Source organism: Oncorhynchus gorbuscha, linkage group LG16, assembly GCF_021184085.1.
Source record: "Oncorhynchus gorbuscha isolate QuinsamMale2020 ecotype Even-year linkage group LG16, OgorEven_v1.0, whole genome shotgun sequence".
Classification (NCBI taxonomy): domain Eukaryota; kingdom Metazoa; phylum Chordata; class Actinopteri; order Salmoniformes; family Salmonidae; genus Oncorhynchus; species Oncorhynchus gorbuscha.
The window spans coordinates 5,191,446-5,214,344 of NC_060188.1; the positions used below are offsets into that span (position 1 = coordinate 5,191,446).

The 22,899-nt window shown below is 47.2% G+C and overlaps 1 protein-coding gene across 4 annotated transcripts in view; it reads right to left on the reverse strand.

The window, feature by feature from the left end:
- The window catches only part of LOC123998658 (septin-9-like), a 141,861-nt gene that overhangs the window by 68,659 nt on the left and 50,303 nt on the right, over positions 1 to 22,899 (reverse strand). For 2 of the 4 annotated variants that reach the window (XM_046303734.1, XM_046303737.1), the window contains one exon: positions 603 to 1,340. In XM_046303734.1, the coding sequence (XP_046159690.1) occupies positions 603 to 1,340 (738 nt within the window). Of the gene's footprint in view, positions 1 to 602; positions 1,341 to 1,708; positions 1,851 to 15,508; positions 15,713 to 22,899 lie in introns of those variants that run through there. The other 2 variants (XM_046303735.1, XM_046303736.1) reach the window with 2 other exon arrangements.

The window sequence follows — 22,899 nt, forward strand, 5'->3', positions numbered from 1 at the left end:
ACATCATACATAGTTCAGTTTCACAATTCACTGCTATGTCAACCTCTGTCTGCTTCCATTAAGTCCTTTATAAGATCCTGACGTAATGGTTAGAGTACATTCAACTTGGCTGGCTGACTGGCTGGCTGGCTGACTGGCTGACTGGCTGGCTGGCTGAGCCCATTCTTACTGCTGAGCCTCAGCTGGGATCCTCATCATTACTCTGACCTATATTCCCAGTCAGACATCCAGACAGCACAGCAGCAAGAGCTCATGAGAAACCATCTGTACTGGTACTGTCACTGTTGCCTTGTAGAGTCAGGCTGCACTTTGTCTGAGTAAAAGGTGACTATTCACATGTCAAATAAGACAGCTTGTGTATCTAAACTGTCTTGAAATGGTGCGAACACTGAAAACAAATGTAACTGACATTCTACAACACAAATGATTCTGATCAAAGCAAAGGAACAACCCCTGAACTTTAAAAAACAACTTTCTCTACATTCTCTCTCAGCAGAGAGCAGTTGTGAAATACTGTCCACAGACAGAGAGCGCACAAGAGGTGAAATGAACAAGCATTAGAGACTAATGCATATGTCAGACATAGAATTAGATTGACTTACTCTCTATAGGTCTGACGACGGGCGTCTCGCTGACCGGAGGCTGTGTCCTCTCGCTCCTGGGCTCCACCAGGCTGGGCAGGGGGCCACTGGGCACTGGGGGGTGGCTGTTGTTCTCCACCACCCTGACCGGAGGTGGTGCTGTCATCTCTGGCTGTCGGAAGACAGGCATCTCGGGTCTCCTGGAAGTAAAGCCCTCCACAGGGCTGACCATGGTGGGGTCGGTCCTCCTCTGAGGGGGGTCAGGGATCCGGGTGGCTAAGGGAGGCTGGGAGTCCCCCCTCCTGGGTGCCCCGGGGGGCTCGTGGGGCCGAGAGAGTGAGATCTCTGCCCGTCTGTGTGCCGAGCTGGAGCTGGTGGAGCTCTCTGGGACGGCTCCGGCTCGAGAACCAAGACTCTGGGCCTCAGGCCTCTTCAGGCCGAAGCGGGCGATACCCGGGCTGGGCGAGCTGTCAATCTGCTTGGATGACACCTCAATAGAGATCTCGGTCCGGCGGGTGGAGGCTGTATCCAGGGCACGGCCTCCTACCACTCCCCCGGACAGCTCCATGCGTCTCAGGCTGGTTTTGGGGGAGCAAGGGTTGGAGTCAGAAGGCGAGGTTCTGGAGGGGTTGTCAGAGTTGCGGGCTTCGTGGAAGCTTCGCTGGCTGGAGGTGGAGGAGCGGAGGTTGGTCCTACGGGACAGAGGGGAGGGGTTGATGGAGATGTCAGACTCCTCCACCTCAAACGACCTCTTTAGTGCTGGAAAAGAGAAGACATGTTGTGGTCAGTCAACAGATCAACACAGACAAATGGTGTTGCCTTGTACATTAATTAAGTCATATAATGAATGGATTAATAAACGTCAATATATGCATCAGTATACATCACAATTTCATAATAGAGTTGAGTAGCCTACTGCTATAGCCGAACTAGGCTACCAAAATACAAGAGGGGAAAGCGTTTCCGATTTGGAATAATCTCTTGGAGATTGTAGGCCTACAATTTCATTTCTAAAGTGTTTGGGGAACACCATTCAAAAATCAAGTTGAAAACTATGTCGCAAAAAACAAAAACCCTACTGAATCCCGATGTAACTAAAATATTAACAGGGAAAGTCCCTTCATTACCTGATTCAATACGCTTCGCATATTTTTTCATCATTGCGATGAAGTTATTTAGCATTCCGTCAATGAACGTGAATGACTCACAACAAACCGATGCGCACTAACTGATCAAACACAACCAGAGCGCGCGCTACTGTGGTGTATTCATTACCTCTTACGACGGAAACCGTTTACAAGTTAAGAACCAAATGGAAGCAAACGGAACGAAACATGGCGGGACCGAACTGAATTTGTCCAATAAAAACTCTAGTTTTCGTTGCAAAACTTTTGGTTTAAACGGTTTCTGTTGTTAAATATTACAAATCATTTTACAACAGAATCTGAGTAATGAATACACCCCTGCGCTCGCCCTGCCCATAAATTGTGATGAATTAGCTGAAGGCTTAAAATGCATTAGAAGAAGACAAACATGTACGTTACCAATTGAACGACATCTATTTCAGGATAAATCAATGTTACAGTTTACATAGCTGGCCATATATGGAAGTAAAATGTTACTTTATGGGTTGGTTCTGTAGGCTTCTTCTAACCCATCGCTTTCTACTACATATAATAATAATACGATTAAATGATATCCTTACATTAAAAACCAAAGTCTATCAGATTAGCCACATTGTTTTTCCTGAGCATAACCCCAACACTAAGGACATATTAGCCAGCTCTACTCTCTATGATTTTGTTGTAATGAAGGACTGATTGGGCTCATTGATTCGAGTTGAATAATAAATGCTGCGCTTGTGGAATGGCATGCATTGATCAATAATAATAAGTGACATCCGTATCACCGTTGACTAAACCGCTACTGTCATCCTGACCTCCAAGCGTTTATTCAAGTTGGATAATCTTTGGATGCCGACAACAGTCATATCATTGGAAGACATAGCTTGGACAGTAGCCTACACAAACCTATTCCTGCTCTTTTCCCGCGATGCATCAAACACATTTGGTGTGTCATCATAGTGGTCTCTGATTTGTGGTCAGACTCGCTCAGGTGGAACAAACTTAAATTTGCGCCTTTTTTCAATGCTGATTTGAATATCATTGTGAAGACAGAGAAGTGTCAAAGATTTTCTTTCTGAATTTAAAAGTAATCCTCAAAGTAATCATCTAGTTTTTCAAAAGTATCTGTAATCTGATTATTACAATATGTTTGCTTGGTAACGTAACAGATTACAGTTACTGTTATTTGTAACGGTAATGACTTACTCCCCAACCCTGCGTAACGTATGGGGTTCCATTGGTTCCGTGTCAGTTTGGAGGATGCGACACCTGGCTAACCTCTGCTCTTCCAGACTAGGGCCCTGGAGCTCCCAGCGCCAGCATCTTCCCCCACAGAAGGCCCCGAGCCAGGGAGCAGCATGGGGGTAATAGACCCCCTTATGGAGCACACTATTTTCACACACTTGGTTCTTTTCATCAGGTTTTTGTGTCGTATTACTGAATAAAAGCCATGCTGGCTGCAGTTTAGGCAGGGCTACCTCAACATTTAAAGATGTGTGAGTAGATGCATGACAAATGCGGTGCTACTGATGGTGTTTGACACAGAACTCTGGGTGTAATAGCTGATCTTGGCAACAGTTCAGAAATAGTTTTAAAAATGAGGAGTAACGTTTTTCAGGATGCATTATGGATATTTCTGTGATATAAAAATGGTGTGTCTGCTTAAACAAGGCTGAGTCTCACTGGCCTAATGCTCCTCTAAACTCCCTCGAACCTGCTGTACAGATACAGGAAATCTCAGCTGGTTGACGGTTATCGACAGATTGGCATTCCACGTCTGTCAGCACTCCGGGCCCTCTAGGTACTTTGGACCCTTGGTCCCCGGACAATGGCTGGCTTTATCCCAGTGCTCTGGCTAATAGTGATACCCTGGGCATGCCAGTGATGCCATTGACTGATGTCCAACTGTACAAACAGGGATTAGGTTTCCTCCCTGAGACAGGAAGAAGAGAGGATCTGGCCCACTGTCAGCAGAACAGTGTTTAGATTTACATTTGACATTTTGGTCTTAGCAGGCAGCTCTTATCCAGTCAGTCAATTCAGCCAGACAAACACATCACAATCACTGTATGTAAAATGCTCCTCAAGCTATCAGCAAAATCAATGCTAGTTAGTATTTGTTCATTGGGGCACAGCGTTAGAATATTTTTTTGCCATGGGGAACAAATATGAGCGTTTGTTGACAAGTCTCCGGTAGTCCCTCAATGTTTCAATAGGTTTTTACCGTTTGGTGATTAATGAACTCAACCCAAGATAGTGGCCTGATGATGAGTGTGATAGGAGAGTGCTGTGTTGTTAAGGCTGTATCTCAATACTATTAAATGGCCTCAGTCTCTCCATCTGTTTTCCGCCATCTGCACAAACATCTGCATGCACTAACGTGAGTTCCTGGAAAGGATCCCCCATACCAGTTTGGGAAGCCAATAAGATGTTCAATCACATAGTAGTACACCTGGAATCCGGAGAGTGGGGATAACTAACCCGGTGCAACACATGAATAACAGCTTGAGCCTATATTCATAAAGTGTCTTAGAGTAGAAATGTGATCTAGAATAAGTTCAGCCCTTTTACATTACAATTAATGTAACTGATCCTAGACCATCACTCCTATTCTGAGACGCTTCATGAATACCAACCTGAATGGTCCAGCTGATCCATACAATTCCTAACCAGCTTTGAAGAGAGACAGAGGCTGTCCTGATGTGCCTACAGTGTAGTACAGTTCACTGACAGCCATGCTAGTGGTAAAGGGAGACCTAGTCAGTTGCACAATGACATTCAACTGAAATGTGTCTTCTGCATTTAATCCACCAGAGTGGTGCAGGGGGCTGCCTTAATCTACAGCCACGTCATCAGCACAGTTGTTGGGGGTTAACTGCCTTGCACAAGGGTAGAACAGCAGATTTCTCCACCTCGCTGACTCAGGGATTCAAACCAGTGAACTTTCGGTTACTGACCCACCACTCCTAACCCGCTAGGCTACCTGCCGCCCCGTGATAAGGAGAGTCATGCATCTGGATAGAGATAAGGACAAAGCCATGTGGCCCATGCTACAAACAGACATATACCAGATCTGCTACCACAGCTGACTAACCACCTGATGCTACGGCTGATCCTGCATAACAGATCTAGACAAACACAGATCTAGACCAGTGATGTCACAAAGAACACTTTTGAGACAAAATGGCAGGAACAAAATGGGCCATGAAATTCACTACCTGTAGATATGGCTGATATAATGCCTATAATGCCGAGACATATAAAACCCTTTAGATACAGTGATTCAACATGAAATTCCTATTAGATGGCTGATATAATGCATATAATGCCGAGACATGTAAAACCCTTTAGATACAGTGATTCAACAGAATAAAAGGAAGAGCCTAAAACAACATCCCTGATGATCATTCTCACACAGCAGAAATAGGAATTACTTGAAGCAAGGATGAATAGTTACATTAGTTAGTCTTATAGAGATCCTATTAGGTATTAGCATTCTAATTCCTAATTCTGTGGTTAGTCTTGTGTAGCATCTTTCAGTCCACTTAACAGCAAAAGAGGAATCCATCTCAGCTCAAAGAATATAGTAGCTTCCACAACACAAAAGTGCCATTTACAGGGACACTTAACCACTTTTTAACCTCATATTCATTATCTCCAGCACCATACCTGTGACTACATTTGTTGTGACAGTCTTCACAGTGTTGAGGAACCAACCAACAGATATTGTGATTGCTGTAATGACCAGTCTGGGTGTAGTGATGTTAGGGGAGGACAAAAGAAGGAGTGTGTGTCGGATCTGTGGTAAGAGGCACCAGCTGTCTGGAGGAGACAGACAGGAGACACAGGCACTCTCAGCTGTGTGTGTGTGTGTGTGTGTGTGTGTGTGTGTGTGTGTGTGTGTGTGTGTGTGTGTGTGTGTGTGTGTGTGTGTGTGTGTGTGTGTGTATGTGTGTGTGTGTGTGTGTGTGTGTGTGTGTGTGTGTGTGTGTGTGTGTGTGGCCCCTTCCCCCTGTGTAGTAAGGTAAACACTGAGGGGTTGGAGCCTGGCTCACTGAGGCTCTGACGCACATCTCAGACACTAGCCCCTAAATCACTAATGTGTTATACTCACACAATACTGCAGGAGGTAGACTGGGTGGGTGTGTGTGTGTGTGTGTGTGTGTGTGTGTGTGTGTGTGTGTGTGTGTGTGTGTGTGTGTGTGTGTGTGTGTGTGTGTGTGTGTGTGTGTGTGTGTGTGTGTGTGTGTGTGTGTGTGTGTGTGTGTGTGTGTGTGTGTGTGTGTGTGTGTGTGTGTGAGAGAGTTAGTGAGTGAGAGAGAGAGAGAGAGAGAGAGAGAGAGAGACGAGAGTTAATTGAGAGAGAGAGAGAGAGAGGTAGAGAGACAGAGAGACAGAGACAGAGAGAGTGAGAGAGAGAGACAGAGACAGAGAGAGAGACACAGAGAGAGAGAGAGAGACAGACAGACAGAGAGAGACAGACAGAGAGAGAAACAGACAGAGAGAGAGAGACAGAGAGAGACAGAGAGAGAGAGGGGTCTGTGTATAGTATGTGTTTATGTGTTTGCATGCCAGTGTGTGTATGGTGCCTCCATGTCGCTTGTCTGTATGTTTCCCAGCACAAGGACAAAGGCGTGTGAAGCCTCAAAGAATCTTTATCCAGGAGCTGTACAGTAATCAATGAGATAACAGTGATCACAAGCCTCCTAGCAACAGCTAGATAATTATAATGAGGACCAAATGTCAACTCTGTTCTTAATTTTATTCACCTCTTTATCTTCTCAGCCTCTCTCTACCTCTACCTCCACCTCTCTCTACCTCTACCTCCACCTCTCTCTCTCTCCCACCTCCCCCATTCCCCCCTCTTTCAATTTCCATTTATTTAAGGGCTTTATTGCCATGGGAAACATATGTTAACATTGCCAAAGAAAATGAAGTAGATAACAAAAAGTGAAATAAAAAATACAAATGAACAGTACACATTACACAAAAGTTCCAAAGTAATATTATGTGCAAATAGTTAAAGTACAAAAGGAAGATAAATAAACATAAATATAGGTTGTATTTACAATGGTGTTTGTTCTTCACTGGTTTCCCTTTCTTGTGAAAGCAGCAGGTCACACATTTTGCTGCTGTGATGGCACACTGTGAGTATTTTACCCAACAGATATGGGAGTTTATCAAAATTAGATTGGTTTTCGAAATCTTGGTGGGTCTGTAATCTGAAACATGTGTCTGCAAATATGGTCATACATTTGGCAGGAGGTTAGGAAGTACAGCTCAGTTTTCACCTCATTTTGTGGGCAGTGTGCACATAGCCTGTCTTCTCTTGAGAGCCATGTCTGCCTACGCAGCCTTCTCAATAGCAAGGCTATGCTCACTAGTCTGTACATAGTCAAAGCTTTCTTAAGTGTGTGTCAGTCACAGTGGTCAGGTATTCTGCCACTGTGTATTCTCTGTTCAAGGCCAAATAGCATTCCAGTTTGCTCTGTTTTTGTAAATTCGTTCAAATGTGTTATTTGTGGTTTTACGTTGTACACGGAGGGATATTTTTGCAGAATTCACCATGCAAAGTCTTAATTTGATGTTTGTCCCATTTTGTGAATCTTTAGCCAGATCCTAATTGGTATGAAGACTGCCTATGTTTGGGTTTATTTGTCAATCTCTCTCTCTCTCTCTCTCTCTCTCTCTCTCTCTCTCTCTCTCTCTCTCTCTCTCTCTCTCTCTCTCTCTCTCTCTCTCTCTCTCTCTCTCTCTCTCTCTCTCTCTCTCTCTCTCTCTCTCTCTCTCTCTCTTATCCTCTCCCCACTCTTCTCTCTCTGTATCTTATCCTCTCCCCACTCTTCTCTCTTAGCCTGTCTTAAAACTTGTTTTCCAGGGCCTTCCGAGTGGCACAGCGATCTAAGGCACGGCAGTGTTTGAGCGTCACTACAGATCTCGGTTTGATCCTGGGCTGTGTCGGAGCGGCCACGACCGGAGACCCATGAGGCGGCACACAATTGGCCCAGCGTCGTCCGGGTTAGGGAGGATTTGGCCAGTTGAGATGTCCTTGTCCCATCATGCTCTAGCGACTGCTGTGGTGGCGGGGTGCATGCACGCTGACTTCCGGCGACACATTGGCTTCCAGGTTAAACAAGCAGTGTGTCAAGAAGCAGTGCCGGCTCTGGAGGACGCATGGCTCCGAACTTCGCCTCTCCTGAGTCCATATGGGAGTTGCAGCGATGGGACAAGACCGTAACTACCAATTTGATATCCACTTGAAAAAGGGGTAAAAAAGTACCAAAAATGAAATAATAACTTGTTGCCCAAACACACTAAGACAGTGACGTGAAGAGGGCACAACAAAACCTATTCAGCCTCAGGAAAAGATTAAAAAAGATTTGGCATGGGTCCTCAGATCCTCAAGGTTCTACAGCTGCACCATCGAGAGAATCTGACTGGTTGCTTCACTGCCTGGTATGGCAACTGCTCGGCCTCCGACCACTTAAGACACTACAGAGGGTAGTGCGCGTGCGGTAGTACATCACTGGGACCAAGCTTCCTGCCATCCAGGACCTCTATGCAGAGGCGGTGTCCAGAGGAAGGCCCTAAAAATTGTCAAAGACTCCAGCCACCCAAGTCCGGACTGTTCTCTCTGCTACCGCATGGCAAAGCGGTGCCGGAGCACCAAGTCTAGGTCCGGCTTCTAAACAGCTTCTACCTCCAAGCCATAAAGCGTTGTTGGTTAAGGGCTTGTCCAGTAAGCATTTCACTGTAGGTCTGCAACTGTTGTATTCGGCGCATGTGACAAATAACATTTGATTTGATTTGATAAAGGCACCCACCCACGCGAGTCAGCTGATTGTCAGCCAGAAGGAAGAGAAGAGTACAGTCCTCATGACCAATGTGCTCCTCACAGTTTATCAGAAATATTGAGGCAAATTCAGGGGTGTGAATGATCAGTAGATGTTCCACGACATGTAGATTCTGATCTGTGATTGGCCAATTGTGCCCTTTTACAGCTGAGAGTGTCAGAGAAGACAATGGTGTGTGACCCTTGACCCTCAACAAAGTGGACAGGTCGGTGCGTGTGAGAACTCCTACTCTCAGCCCAGATCAGTACTGATCCTGATACCTGTTGAATTCACACAGGATCCAGTGAAATAAGGCCAACTCTTTCTATGAGACACATACACATAACAGAGAGGAAAATAAGGGCCTCAACCTCTCTCTCTCCTTTCTCCTTTCTCTCTCTCTCTCTCTCTCTCTCTCTCTCTCTCTCTCTCTCTCTCTCTCTCTCTCCTCTCTCTCTCTCTCTCTCTCTCTCTCTCTCTCCTCTCGCTCCTCTCTCTCCTCTCCCTCCTCTCCTCTCCTCTCCTCTCCTCTCCTCTCCTCTCCTCTCCTCTCCACTCCTCTCCTCTCCCTCTCTCCTCCTCTCAGGTTCCAGTGAAATAAGGCTAACTCTTTCTATGAGACACATACACATAACAGAGGAAAAATAAGGGCCTCAACCAGTGTGAGATGAGGTACAACCCAAAATATTGTATGAGCTTGAGTGAGAGTTGTGCCTATTCCTTCTCAATGCACACACACATATAATGCCTTATAAGTGCTTTTCTAATGCGTTGTGATAGCCCTCATAGAAAATGTTACCGTCAAACTCACCTCATCAAGGCAACTTAACATCCCTCTCCAAAAGGTGTCCATTACAGTCAAACACACTCTCCAACTCGAGCAGGAAAAGGTCATATTAGCTAAAAGAAAAGGGAAGTCTTTCAATGCTTTGTCGTATGATGAAGGCTGGTGATAACTCAAAGGGCTGGGTGGGTGTGTGTGTTCTGTGTTCTCTCTCTCTGTGTGTGTGTGTGTGTGTGTGTGTGTGTGTGTGTGTGTGTGTGTGTGTGTGTGTGTGTGTGTGTGTGTGTGTGTGTGTGTGTGTGTGTGTGTGTGTGTGTGTGTGTGTGTGTGTGTGTGTGTGTCTGTGTGTGTGTGTGTGTGTGTGTGTGTGTGTGTGTGTGTGTCTGTGTGTGTGTCTGTGTGTGTGTCTGTGTGTGTGTCTGTGTGTGTGTGTGTGTGTGTCTGTGTGTGTGTGTGTCTGTGTGTCTGTGTGTCTGTGTGTCTGTGTGTGTGTCTGTGTGTGTGTCTGTGTGTCTGTGTGTGTGTCTGTGTCTGTGTGTGTGTGTGTGTGTGTGTGTGTGTGTGTGTGTGTGTGTGTGTGTGTGTGTGTGTGTGTGTGTGTGTGTGTGTGTGTGTGTGTGTGTGTGTGTGTGTGTGTGTGTGTGTGTGTCTACATGCATTGGTGCCTGTGTGTGTCTGTGTGTGTGTCTGTGTGTGTGTCTGTGTGTGTCTGTGTGTGTGTGTGTGTATGTCTACATGCATTGGTGCGTGTGTGTGTGTGTGTGTGTGTGTGTGTGTGTGTGTGTGTGTGTGTGTGTGTGTGTGTGTGTGTGTGTGTGTGTGTGTGTGTGTGTGTGTGTGTGTGTGTGTGTGTGTGTCTGTGTGTGTCTGTGTGTCTGTGTGTGTGTCTGTGTGTGTGTCTGTGTGTCTGTGTGTCTGTGTGTCTGTGTGTCTGTGTGTCTGTGTGTCTGTGTGTGTGTCTGTGTGTGTGTCTGTGTGTGTGTCTCTGTGTGTGTGTCTGTGTCTGTGTCTGTGTCTGTGTCTGTGTCTGTGTGTCTGTGTGTGTGTGTGTGTGTGTGTGTGTGTGTGTGTGTGTGTGTGTGTGTGTGTGTGTGTGTGTGTGTGTGTGTGTGTGTGTGTGGGCAGAGTATAAGTTACACTCCACATGTTCTACAGGGAGAATAACAAAGAGCAGTAGCTGCAAACAGACAAAGGCCTGCTATGTTCTCCTTGCCTGGGAGTGAACCCAGCAGTAGGTTCCAGTAGCCTCCAGCTACAACACACACAGCATGGCGGCAGAGGCAGGACACCTGTGTTAGTCGTGAGAGGTGAACTGATAGGGCAGATAAGGACGGAGACGGCTGGTTGACCTTTCAGCTCCTGGCAGGGGACACTTCCTGTGCTGTCCTCCAATGGGGTTCTCTAATAGAGTGGGGTCAGGGAAGCTACTGTGCAGAACAATGACAGATTGGCACAAAATGTAATAGTTAAGTTGAGAAACCAGTTATTTGAGTGGGCTTGCATTATAATGTATTGTACAGGTCAGATTCAAAATGCCAGATGAAATGCCTTGGAAAGCAGTTGAAAAGATTGAGCAATCAATCAAAATCACATTAACAATACGTTTTCAATACGTTTTCAATGTGTTTTAAAAAAACATCCCCTCTAGATATGGTCTGTTCAGATGACATGTTTTAGCTTATACAACGTGCACTAACCAATTGAGGGGTATTCAGAAAAACCAACCACAGCTAAATCACAGTTTGCTTAATTCTGGTTTTCTACAGTATGTGAAAGACTTGATGTGTGTCCCAAATGGGAACCCTATTCCCTATGAGCTCCGGTCAAAAGTAGTGCACTAAATAGCAAATAGGAGGATGCCATATGGGACGCAACTTGAATCTCTACCTCTGGTCCGTTTTCTGCCCTGCCTGTCAGAAACTGAGCATCTAAAAAGAGGTTGACACTTCATTTAGTTGTCATGGTAGCATTGACTTGTACTGCAGGCTGAGGGAAGATACTCACTGAGGGGAGGGGATAGCCCAAAGCATAACATAGCTGAGAACTGACTGTTATATGATGACAAAGTAACCACTTGTGTTATTCATATCAACCATTGGTGTAACACAAAATAAGTACTTAAAGAATGATCTAAGATCAGATTGTTTACCTCCAATACTGGCCTGAACCATTAATGGAGATAAGAGTATATCTGACCCTGAATGAGTTGTTAAAGGCAACTTCTACTACATTGGCAGTGTAAAGAGAAGAGAGGCCAGGCTGTGTGGATATCTACTCCTCCTCTGTAAAGAGAAGAGAGGACAGGCTGTGTGGATATCTACTCCTCATCTGTAAAGAGAAGAGAGGACAGGCTGTGTGGATATCTACTCCTCCTCTGTAAAGAGAAGAGAGGACAGGCTGTGTGGATATCTACTCCTCCTCTGTAAAGAGAAGAGAGGACAGGCTGTGTGGATATCTACTCCTCCTCTGTAAAGAGAAGAGAGGACAGGCTGTGTGGATATCTACTCCTCATCTGTAAAGAGAAGAGAGGACAGGCTGTGTGGATATCTACTCCTCATCTGTAAAGAGAAGAGAGGCCAGGCTGTGTGGATATCCACTCCTCTGTAAAGAGAAGAGAGGCCAGGCTGTGTGGATATCTACTCCTCATCTGTAAAGAGAAGAGAGGCCAGGCTGTGTGGATATCTACTCCTCCTCTGTAAAGAGAAGGGAGGCCAGGCTGTGTGGATATCCTCTCCTCCACTGTAAAGAGAAGCAGAGGACAGGCTGTGTGGATATCCTCTCCTCCTCTGTAAAGAGAAGAGAGGACAGGCTGTGTGGATATCTCTCCTCCTCTGTAAAGAGAAAGAGGACAGGCTGTGTGGATATCTCTCCTCCTCTGTAAAGAGAAGAGAGGACAGGCTGTGTGGATATCCTCTCCTCCTCTGTAAAGCAGAAGAGAGGACAGGCTGTGTGGATATCTACTCCTCTGTAAAGTAAAGAGGCCAGGCTGTGTGGATATCCACTCCTCTGTAAAGAGAAAAGAGGCCAGGCTGTGTGGATATCTACTCCTCCTCTGTAAAAAGAAAGAGGCCAGGCTGTGTGGATATCCACTCCTCCTCTGTAAAAAGAAGAGAGGCCAGGCTGTGTGGATATCTACTCCTCCTCTGTCTACCCAAACAATTTCACCCACCACAGAAATCTGCTCTCTCTCTGGAATTTCCTCTCACTGCCTAAACGCCCTCAGAATGTAAAAGACAGTAAAGAGAGAGAGAATGTAAAAGACAGAAAGAACGTGTGTGTGTGTGTGTGTGTGTGTGTGTGTGTGTGTGTGTGTGTGTGTGTGTGTGTGTGTGTGTGTGTGTGTGTGTGTGTGTGTGTGTGTGTGTGTGTGTGTGTGTGTGTGTGTGTGTGTGTGTGTGTGTGTGTGGGAGGGGGAGGACTACTTCACTCCATGGCTCTGGAGCAGTGGGACCTTGCCTGACCCCTCACCTCCATGGATTCCTCTGCTCTATCGATCACTACATACATTCAGTCTGAAACTGGCAGCCTAGAGGTTGTTTGTGTGACTTCAAAATGTACAAATCAAATTCATCACCGATTGATCGTCTCTAACAAATCTAACCAGTCAGAGTATCAACGATAATAACGTCATCATGTGGGCCGGCTCTGGTCCAACCACTCGGTTTCTGGGACCAATCAGAACGTCCAGAAAGTGTTCGTATTCTAGAGATTGTAGTGGAAGGAAGCAAATCCAGACTCTTAGTGGAGAAGAAAGGTCAGTTTGGCTGGAGGATGTAAATGGGTAGCCAGGCAAAGTGGGACCTACATTAACTCTAGTTTGTTTACGTAGACTATTCCTAAATCATTGCTGTTCTCCTGAGGTGGCTGCCATCTTCAGCAGCAGTACCAGGACATCAGAGCATAATATCAACCTAAGAGCCCCTTCAATAGAGCACAAACTCACATATTCAGACATTGGCTGGCCTCGCTTCATACTCGTCGCCAAACCCACTGGCTCCACCCACTGGCTCCAGGTCATCTACAACCCGTCTCTACTAGGTAACCCCTAGCCCCAGCCTTATCTCAGCTCACTGGTCATCATAGATCCTCACCCACCATCTGTAAATAGCACATACTGCGTTCCTTTCCAGATCTCTACTTTCACATTCATCTTCTGACATCTACCATTCCATATCTCTCACTGGTCACCCCAAATTTGCCATGTGATATATCTCACTGGTCTGCCCCAAAGCCAATTCCCCTGCTTTGGCTGCCTTTCCTTCCAGTTCTCTGCTGCCAATGACTGGGGCAGAACTGCAAAAATCACTAAGCTGGAGACTCTTCTCCCTCACTAGCTTTAAGCACCAGCTGTCAGACTAGCTTTAGCAGCTCACCGATCACTGCACCTGTACATAGCCCATCTGTAAATAGCCCATCCAATCTACCTCATCCCCATACTGTATTTATTTATTTATCTTGCTCCTTTGCACCCCAGGATCTCTACTTTCACATTCATCTTCTGGACATCTACCATTCCAGTGTTTAATTGCATACACACACACACACACACACACACACACACACACACACACACACACACACACACACACACACACACACACACACACACACACACACACACACACACACACACACACACACACACACACACACACACACACACACACACACACACACACACACACACACACACACACACACGTTCTGCATAATTGAGTTGTGACACAAAATACAGTAGCTCATTAGCTTTGACAACAACAGAAAGAACAATGCTTTTAACACAGACTTATACAAGCACTTTGACAGCATTCCAGTCAGCATCTGACAGCTTTTCTTCACTCTCCTCATCATTTATTTTCCTCTTCCTGTATTCCTTTCCTTCATCTCAACTATTGTTTGTGTTCTGTCTTTCTTCAGAAAGTGAAATCAGTATGCCACTGGTTGCTGCAGGCAGTTCCAGGAAGTGAGCAGTGAGCACATACCACTAGATACCTGGCGTTGACAGGGATCAGCGTGGATGCGCGTGGATGCGTGCCTAATGGGCATGTGCTTGTGAAGTACGTAGACAGACACGGACATGGGAGGGTGTTAGCCTGTCAGTAAAGCCCACGGCTGGAGACGTACAGAGGATGGACGAGGCGCTGAGAGACGAAGAGAAGGAGGAGAAGGAGGAGAGGAGGAGAGGGATGACAGAGGAATCTGTGCCAGGGGCAGAGAGATGAAATGGGAAGAAAGCCCCTAAAAGGAGGGAGGGATGTAGGGAAAGAGAGAGGTGGAGACAGTGGTGGTAGGATGGGGGAGGGAGAAGAGAGCCAGGTGTTACTCTCACAGCCGTGGTCAGTTGCTGAGTTTCTTCTAAAGGGATCTCTCTCTTTCCCTCTCCTTCTCTCTTGCTAGGGGTGGAGGGAGGTTTCTCTGGAGGTACTATTGTGTCTCCCCTGTATAAATAGTTTGATTTGATTTGTGTTTTTGTAGTGAGGATGTCTCAATAAAGAGCAGTAAAAAGTCAAGTTTCTCTCTCTCTCTCTCTCTCTCTCTCTCTCTCTCTCTCTCTCTCTCTCTCTCTCTCTCTCTCTCTCTCTCTCTCTCTCTCTGTCTCTCTGTTCCTCTCTCTCTCTCTCTGTTCCTCTCTCTCTCTCTCTCTCTCTCTCTCTCTCTCTCTCTCTCTCTCTCTCTCTCTCTCTCTCTCTCTCTCTCTCTCTCTCTCTCTCTCTCTCTCTCTCTCTCTCTCTCTCTCTCGCTCACTCTCTCTCGCTCACTCTCTCTCTGTTCCCCTGCCGGTCGTCCAGTGCCTTTAGAGAGCCTTATAAAGAGCTTCTAAATCAATAGCACACTGTGCTCTGAACTGAACACTCTCTCACACACCATATGCCCACATGACCTCCATGCTGACACACACGCAGCTCACAGCAGCTACAGAAAGAGAGTGAGAGAGAATAGTTGAACTGAAGAAGCAGTTGAAAAGTTGAAAAGGTAGCATTCCAAATGTAATGTTCCATTTCAATACCCACATTCAACATATTTAACTCTCAATGAAAAATACTCTCTATTTAAAAATATATATAATAGAAAGTTTGGATATGATGTGTCCTCATGCAGGACTGAAGATGTTCCCTAAAAGAGCAGTAAAGAAAAGACAGAAAGACAGAAAAAGAGGAGAAGAAGAGTCCAAAAGAGAAGACTAACCTTCAAAGTCTGATAGGATTCCTTCCAAGTGAGCATTGACAGTGGAATCAGACATTTTGTGGTTGAATCTGAGGGAGCAGGAATCCCTTATTCCCAAGCAAGGCAAAGTCTCCCAGACGCTGTCTCCCGCTTTAAACAAATCCCAAATTAGGAGCCCATGCGGGGGGGGGGGGGGGGGGCAGACAGAGGTATCAGCTCACTGATCCAAGAGTCCCTTTTTTAAATCCACCAACTTTTTTCCTTCCTCTCTTCTCGTCCTCCTCCTCCCTCTTCCACTTTCAGAGCTGCTGTTGTTGCTGCAGAGCTTGGAATGAGAGAGCGATGACAACCCCCCACGCCCTCTCTCTCACTCTCTCCAGTTCTCTCCCGCTCTCTCTTTCTTCCTCCCTCCTTCCCTCCCTACTCCTTCCCTTTCCCTCTTGCTTTTCTTCCAGTGGTCTCTGCCTGTATTTACTCCTGTGTTATTCCTGCTCGTGAAGATTTATCACAACCACTCTTCATTCACCAGTCACATGTGCACACACCCATGAGCAAAGACGATCACTCACACGTGTGCACATACTCATGGGTACTCTCTTGTTGTCACGCCTTGGTCTTAGTATTTTGTGTTTTCTTTAATTATTTGTTCAGGCCAGGGTGTGACATGGGTTTATTGTGTTGTCGTATTGTTTTTGTAGGCATTGGGATTGTGGCTGATTTAGGGGTGTGTCTAGCATAGGCTTGGCTGCCTGGGCGGTTCTCAATCAGAGTCAGGTGATTCTCGTTGTCTCTGATTGGGAACCATATTTAGGTAGCCTGGGTTTCACTGTGTATTTTGTGGGTGATTGTTCCTGTCTCTGTGTAGTTGTTCACCAGATAGGCTGTATAGGTTTTCTTGTTCCGTTTGTTGTTTTTGTATATTATAGTTATTTCATGTATCGTCTATTCTTCATTAAAGAACATGAGTAACCACCACGCTGCATTTTGGTCCGCTTCTCCTTCAACAGACGAACGCCGTTACAGAATCACCCACCACACCCGGACCAGTGGCGTGGTAACAGGCAGTGACAGCAGGAGCAGCGAAAGGAGGAATGGACATGGGAAGACGTGTTGGATGGCAAAGGTTGTTACACTTGGGAGGAGATACTGGCCGGAAGAGATCGCCTTCCATGGGAACAGGTGGAGGCACTTAGGAGAGCAGAGGCAGCCGGAGATAGGAGCCGATGATACGAGAGAACACGGTTGGCAAGGAAGCCCGAAAAGCAGCCCCAAAAATGTATTGGGGGGAGGCTCAGGGAGAGTATGGCAGAGTCAGGAGACAGACCTGAGCCAACTCCCCCTGTTAATCGTGAGGTGCAGCGTTCAAAGGACTTCTGGACTTGGGAAGAGATATTGGACGGAAAAGGACCATGGGCACAGCCTGGAGAATATCGCCGAACTGGAGGCGAAGAAAGCGGAGAGGCGCTGGTATGAAGAGGCAGCACGGAGACGCGGATGGAAGCCTGAGAGTCAGCCCCAAAAATTTATTGGGGGGCTTACAGGGAGTATGGCTATGCCAGGTAGGAGACCTGTGCAAACTCCTGTGCTTACCGGGGCGAGAGAGACCGGGCAGGCACCGTGTTATGCTATGGAGCACACAGTGTTTCCAGTGCGGGTGCATAGCCCGGTGCGGTTCATTCCAGCTCTTCATATTGGCCGGGCTAGAGTGGGCATCGAGACAGGTAAGGTTGGGCAGGCTCGGTGCTCAAGAGCTCCAGTGCGCCTGCATGGTCCGGTCTATCCAGAGCCACCTCCAAACACCAGTCCGCCGGTGGCAGCTCCCCGCACCAGGCTTCCTGGGCGTGTCCTCAATCCAGTACCACCAGTTCCAGCACCACGCACCAGGCCTTCAGTGCGCCTCGTCTGTTCAGCGCAGCCAGAGCCTTCCTCCTCTACAGCGCTGCTGGAGTCTCCCACCTGTTTAGCGCAGCCAGAGCCTTTCTCCTCTCCTGCGCTGCCGGAGCCTCCCGCCTGTTCAGCGCAGCCAGCGTTTTCCTCCTCTCCTGCGCCGTCGGAGTCTCCCGCCTTCCAGAGCCTTCCTCCACTACAGCGCTGCCGGAGCCTCCTGCCTGTTCGGAGCAGCCTGAGCTGCCAGACTGCATGGAGCAGCCAGAGCTGCCAGTCTGCATGGAGCAGCCAGAGCTGTCAGCATGCATGGAGCAGCCTGAGCTGTCAGTCTGTCAGTCTGCATGGAGCAGCCAGAGCTGCCAGTCTGCATGGAGCAGCCAGAGCTGCCAGTCTGCATGGAGCAGTCAGAGCTGTCAGTCTGCATGGAGCAGCCTGAGCTGTCAATCTGCATGGAGCAGCCAGAGCTGTCAATCTGCATGGAGTAGCCAGAGCTGCCAGTCTACGTGGAGCAGCCAGAGCTGTCAGTCTGCATGGAGCAGCCAGAGCAGCTAGATCCGCCAGTCAGCCAGATTCTTCCAGATCTGCCAGTCAACCAGACTCTTCCAGATCCGCCAGCCAGCCAGGATCTGCCGGAGCCAACTACCTGCCTGAGCTTCATCTCAGTACTGGGCTTCCCCTCAGTCCCGGGCTTCCCCTCAGTCCGGGCTTCCCCTCAATCCCGGGCTTCCCCTCAGTCCCGAGCTGCCCCTCAGTCCCGAGCTTCCCCTCAGTCCCGAGCTTCCCCTCAGTCCTGAGCTGCCTCAGTCCCGAGCTGCCCCTCAGTCCAGTGGGGTTCTGGGTGAGGACTATTAGGCCATGGTCGGCGGCGAGGGTGGATTATCCCAGGACGCGAGGGGGAGGAACTATGACATTAATGGAGTGGGGTCCACGTCCCGAGCCCGAGCTGGAGCCGCCACCATGGACAGAATCCCATTTGGTAACAATTACAGCTGTGAGTCTTTCTGGGTCAATCTCTGAGAGTTTTTATACAACGGGTGGGTCTAATCCTGAATGCTGATTGGTTAAAAGCGCATTCCAGCCGGTGTCTATTCCACAAATTACCACCGGCAAAATCTATGACGTTAAAATGCCTATTTACTCTGTTCCATCTGACTCTGCAATCCATTGTCTCATCAGCCCAGGCAGGGAAGTTATCCATCTGACTCTGCAATCCACTGTCTCATCAGCCCAGGCAGGGAAGTTATCCATCTGACTCTGCAATCCACTGTCTCATCAGCCCAGGCAGGGAAGTTATCCATCTGACTCTGCAATCCACTGTCTCATCAGCCCAGGCAGGGAAGTTATCCATCTGACTCTGCAATCCACTGTCTCATCAGCCCAGGCAGGGAAGTTATTCATCTGACTCTGCAATCCACTGTCTCATAAGCCCAGGCAGGGAAGTTATTCATCTGACACTGCAATCCACTGTCTCATCAGCCCAGGCAGGGAAGTTATTCATCTGACTCTGCAATCCACTGTCTCATCAGCCCAGGCAGGGAAGTTATCTATCTGACTCTGCAATCCACTGTCTCATCAGCCCAGGCAGGGAAGTTATTCATCTGACTCTGCAATCCACTGTCTCATCAGCCCAGGCAGGGAAGTTATTCATCTGACTCTGCAATCCACTGTCTCATCAGCCCAGGCAGGGAAGTTATCTATCTGACTCTGCAATCCACTGTCTCATCAGCCCAGGCAGGGAAGTTATCCATCTGACTCTGCAATCCACTGTCTCATCAGCCCAGGCAGGGAAGTTATCTATCTGACTCTGCAATCCACTGTCTCATCAGCCCAGGCAGGGAAGTTATCTATCTGACTCTGCAATCCACTGTCTCATCAGCCCAGGCAGGGAAGTTATCCATCTGACTCTGCAATCCACTGTCTCATCAGCCCAGGCAGGGAAGTTATTCATCTGACTCTGCAATCCACTGTCTCATCAGCCCAGGCAGGGAAGTTATCTATCTGACTCTGCAATCCACTGTCTCATCAGCCCAGGCAGGGAAGTTATTCATCTGACTCTGCAATCCACTGTCTCATCAGCCCAGGCAGGGAAGTTATTCATCTGACTCTGCAATCCACTGTCTCATCAGCCCAGGCAGGGAAGTTATCTCATCTGACTCTGCAATCCACTGTCTCATCAGCCCAGGCAGGGAAGTTATCCATCTGACTCTGCAATCCACTGTCTCATCAGCCCAGGCAGGGAAGTTATTCATCTGACTCTGCAATCCACTGTCTCATCAGCCCAGGCAGGGAAGTTATTCATCTGACTCTGCAATCCACTGTCTCATCAGCCCAGGCAGGGAAGTTATTCATCTGACTCTGCAATCCACTGTCTCATCAGCCCAGGCAGGGAAGTTATTCATCTGACTCTGCAATCCACTGTCTCATCAGCCCAGGCAGGGAAGTTATCCATCTGACTCTGCAATCCACTGTCTCATCAGCCCAGGCAGGAAGTTATTCATCTGACTCTGCAATCCACTGTCTCATCAGCCCAGGCAGGGAAGTTATTCATCTGACTCTGCAATCCACTGTCTCATCAGCCCAGGCAGGGAAGTTATTCATCTGACTCTGCAATCCACTGTCTCATCAGCCCAGGCAGGGAAGTTATTCATCTGACTCTGCAATCCACTGTCTCATCAGCCCAGGCAGGGAAGTTATTCATCTGACTCTGCAATCCACTGTCTCATCAGCCCAGGCAGGGAAGTTATTCATCTGACTCTGCAATCCACTGTCTCATCAGCCCAGGCAGGGAAGTTATCTATCTGACTCTGCAATCCACTGTCTCATCAGCCCAGGCAGGAAGTTATCTATCTGACTCTGCAATCCACTGTCTCATCAGCCCAGGCAGGGAAGTTATCTATCTGACTCTGCAATCCACTGTCTCATCAGCCCAGGCAGGGAAGTTATCCATCTGACTCTGCAATCCACTGTCTCATCAGCCCAGGCAGGAAGTTATCTATCTGACTCTGCAATCCACTGTCTCATCAGCCCAGGCAGGAAGTTATCCATCTGACTCTGCAATCCACTGTCTCATCAGCCCAGGCAGGGAAGTTATCTATCTGACTCTGCAATCCACTGTCTCATCAGCCCAGGCAGGGAAGTTATCCATCTGACTCTGCAATCCACTGTCTCATCAGCCCAGGCAGGGAAGTTATCTATCTGACTCTGCAATCCACTGTCTCATCAGCCCAGGCAGGGAAGTTATTCATCTGACTCTGCAATCCACTGTCTCATCAGCCCAGGCAGGGAAGTTATCCATCTGACTCTGCAATCCACTGTCTCATCAGCCCAGGCAGGAAGTTATTCATCTGACTCTGCAATCCACTGTCTCATAAGCCCAGGCAGGGAAGTTATCCATCTGACTCTGCAATCCACTGTCTCATCAGCCCAGGCAGGGAAGTTATCCATCTGACTCTGCAATCCACTGTCTCATCAGCCCAGGCAGGAAGTTATCCATCTGACTCTGCAATCCACTGTCTCATCAGCCCAGGCAGGGAAGTTATCCATCTGACTCTGCAATCCACTGTCTCATCAGCCCAGGCAGGGAAGTTATCCATCTGACTCTGCAATCCACTGTCTCATAAGCCCAGGCAGGGAAGTTATCCATCTGACTCTGCAATCCACTGTCTCATCAGCCCAGGCAGGAAGTTATCCATCTGACTCTGCAATCCACTGTCTCATCAGCCCAGGCAGGGAAGTTATCCATCTGACTCTGCAATCCACTGTCTCATCAGCCCAGGCAGGGAAGTTATCCATCTGACTCTGCAATCCACTGTCTCATCAGCCCAGGCAGGGAAGTTATTCATCTGACTCTGCAATCCACTGTCTCATAAGCCCAGGCAGGGAAGTTATTCATTTGATCTCCACTGTAAAAGCATCTAGACATGATCTCACATTTCTTTTAGACTAACATTTAGTTTTCAACAGAGGAGATTTGTATAAACCTTACTGTCTGTTTCTCCGACATATGCAACATTGTTTCAATATTCAAATTCGATCTCCAACTGTCCCATAGTAATAAATGTGTAGGGGTCGGGAGTCGGGACGAGAGACAGGCAGCGTTCTCAGCCAAATTAAATGATGAATCAGCTGGCATCATTTTTATGGATATATACAAAGAAATGTCAATTGAAAAAGGTCAAATGAAACAAAGTGTAGCTACTTTGCAGTCTTTCAGCTTCAGCTTGAAGTTATTGTGTTAGCTGTGTTGTTGTCTAGCTCCTCTAAACAACAGTGTCCTAATGAGAGAGCACATTATCTATGCCAGGCGAAATCGTGCCTCATTACCTCCTTGTTATGGATGTATCCAAATACATGTCACTAGAAAACAGCTTAAACAAATGCAGCTACTGTTGTTATTATTTGCACTGTTTGACGTGACTGTAAGTTAGCCATAATTTGCTAGCTAGCAAGCAAGGTAAAAGAATGTTGCAGCCAGAATGGCAATGGAACATTTAGAACGAACGACTGGGTCGTGTCCATAAATACAGAACCAAAAGACTGAACGACTGGGTCGTGTCCATAAATACAGAACCAAAAGACTGAACGACTGGGTCGTGTCCATAAATACAGAACCAAAAGACTGAACGACTGGGTCGTGTCCATAAATACAGAACCAAAAGACTGAACGACTGGGTTGTGTCCATAAATACAGAACCAAAAGACTGAACGACTGGGTTGTGTCCATAAATACAGAACCAAAAGACTGAACGACTGGGTCGTGTCCATAAATACAGAACCAAAAGACTGAACGACTGGGTCGTGTCCATAAATACAGAACCAAAAGACTGAACGACTGGGTCGTGTCCATAAATACAGAACCAAAAGACTGAATGACTGGGTCGTGTCCATAAATACAGAACCAAAAAGACTGAACGACTGGGTCGCGTCCATAAATACAGAACCAAAGACTGAACGACTGGGTCGCGTCCATAAATACAGAACCAAAAGACTGAACGACTGGGTCGCGTCTCTGGCAACCAAACCAATAGAAGGAACGACCTTGGGTAGCAACCCTAGATGTTTCGGGACGATATCCTGTGGAACGATGAAATAGTATGAATACATTCATCAAAATAACATTTTTAATGAAAATATGTCAATCATTATTTGAATATGTTGGTAACCCGTTGTATAAAAGTGATAATGCCCTAGAAGCCGGAGTTTGGAGGAGATATTGGCACGGGAAAACCGTGCCAATATAACCTCCAAACACCGGCTTCTCTGGCATTTTCACTTATTCTACACCTGCATTGTGCAACATTTGCCCATTATTCTATATAAAAGTCTTCACGCTCTGTCAAATTGGTTGTTGATCATTGTTAGACAACCGTTTTCAGGTCTTGCCATATATTATCAAACAGATTTAAGTCAAAGTGCAACTCGGCCACTCATTCCCTGTCTTGGTAAGCAACTCCAGTGTAGATTTGACCTTGTGTTTTAGGTTATTGTCCTGCTGAAAGGTACATTAATCTCCCAGTGTCTGGTGG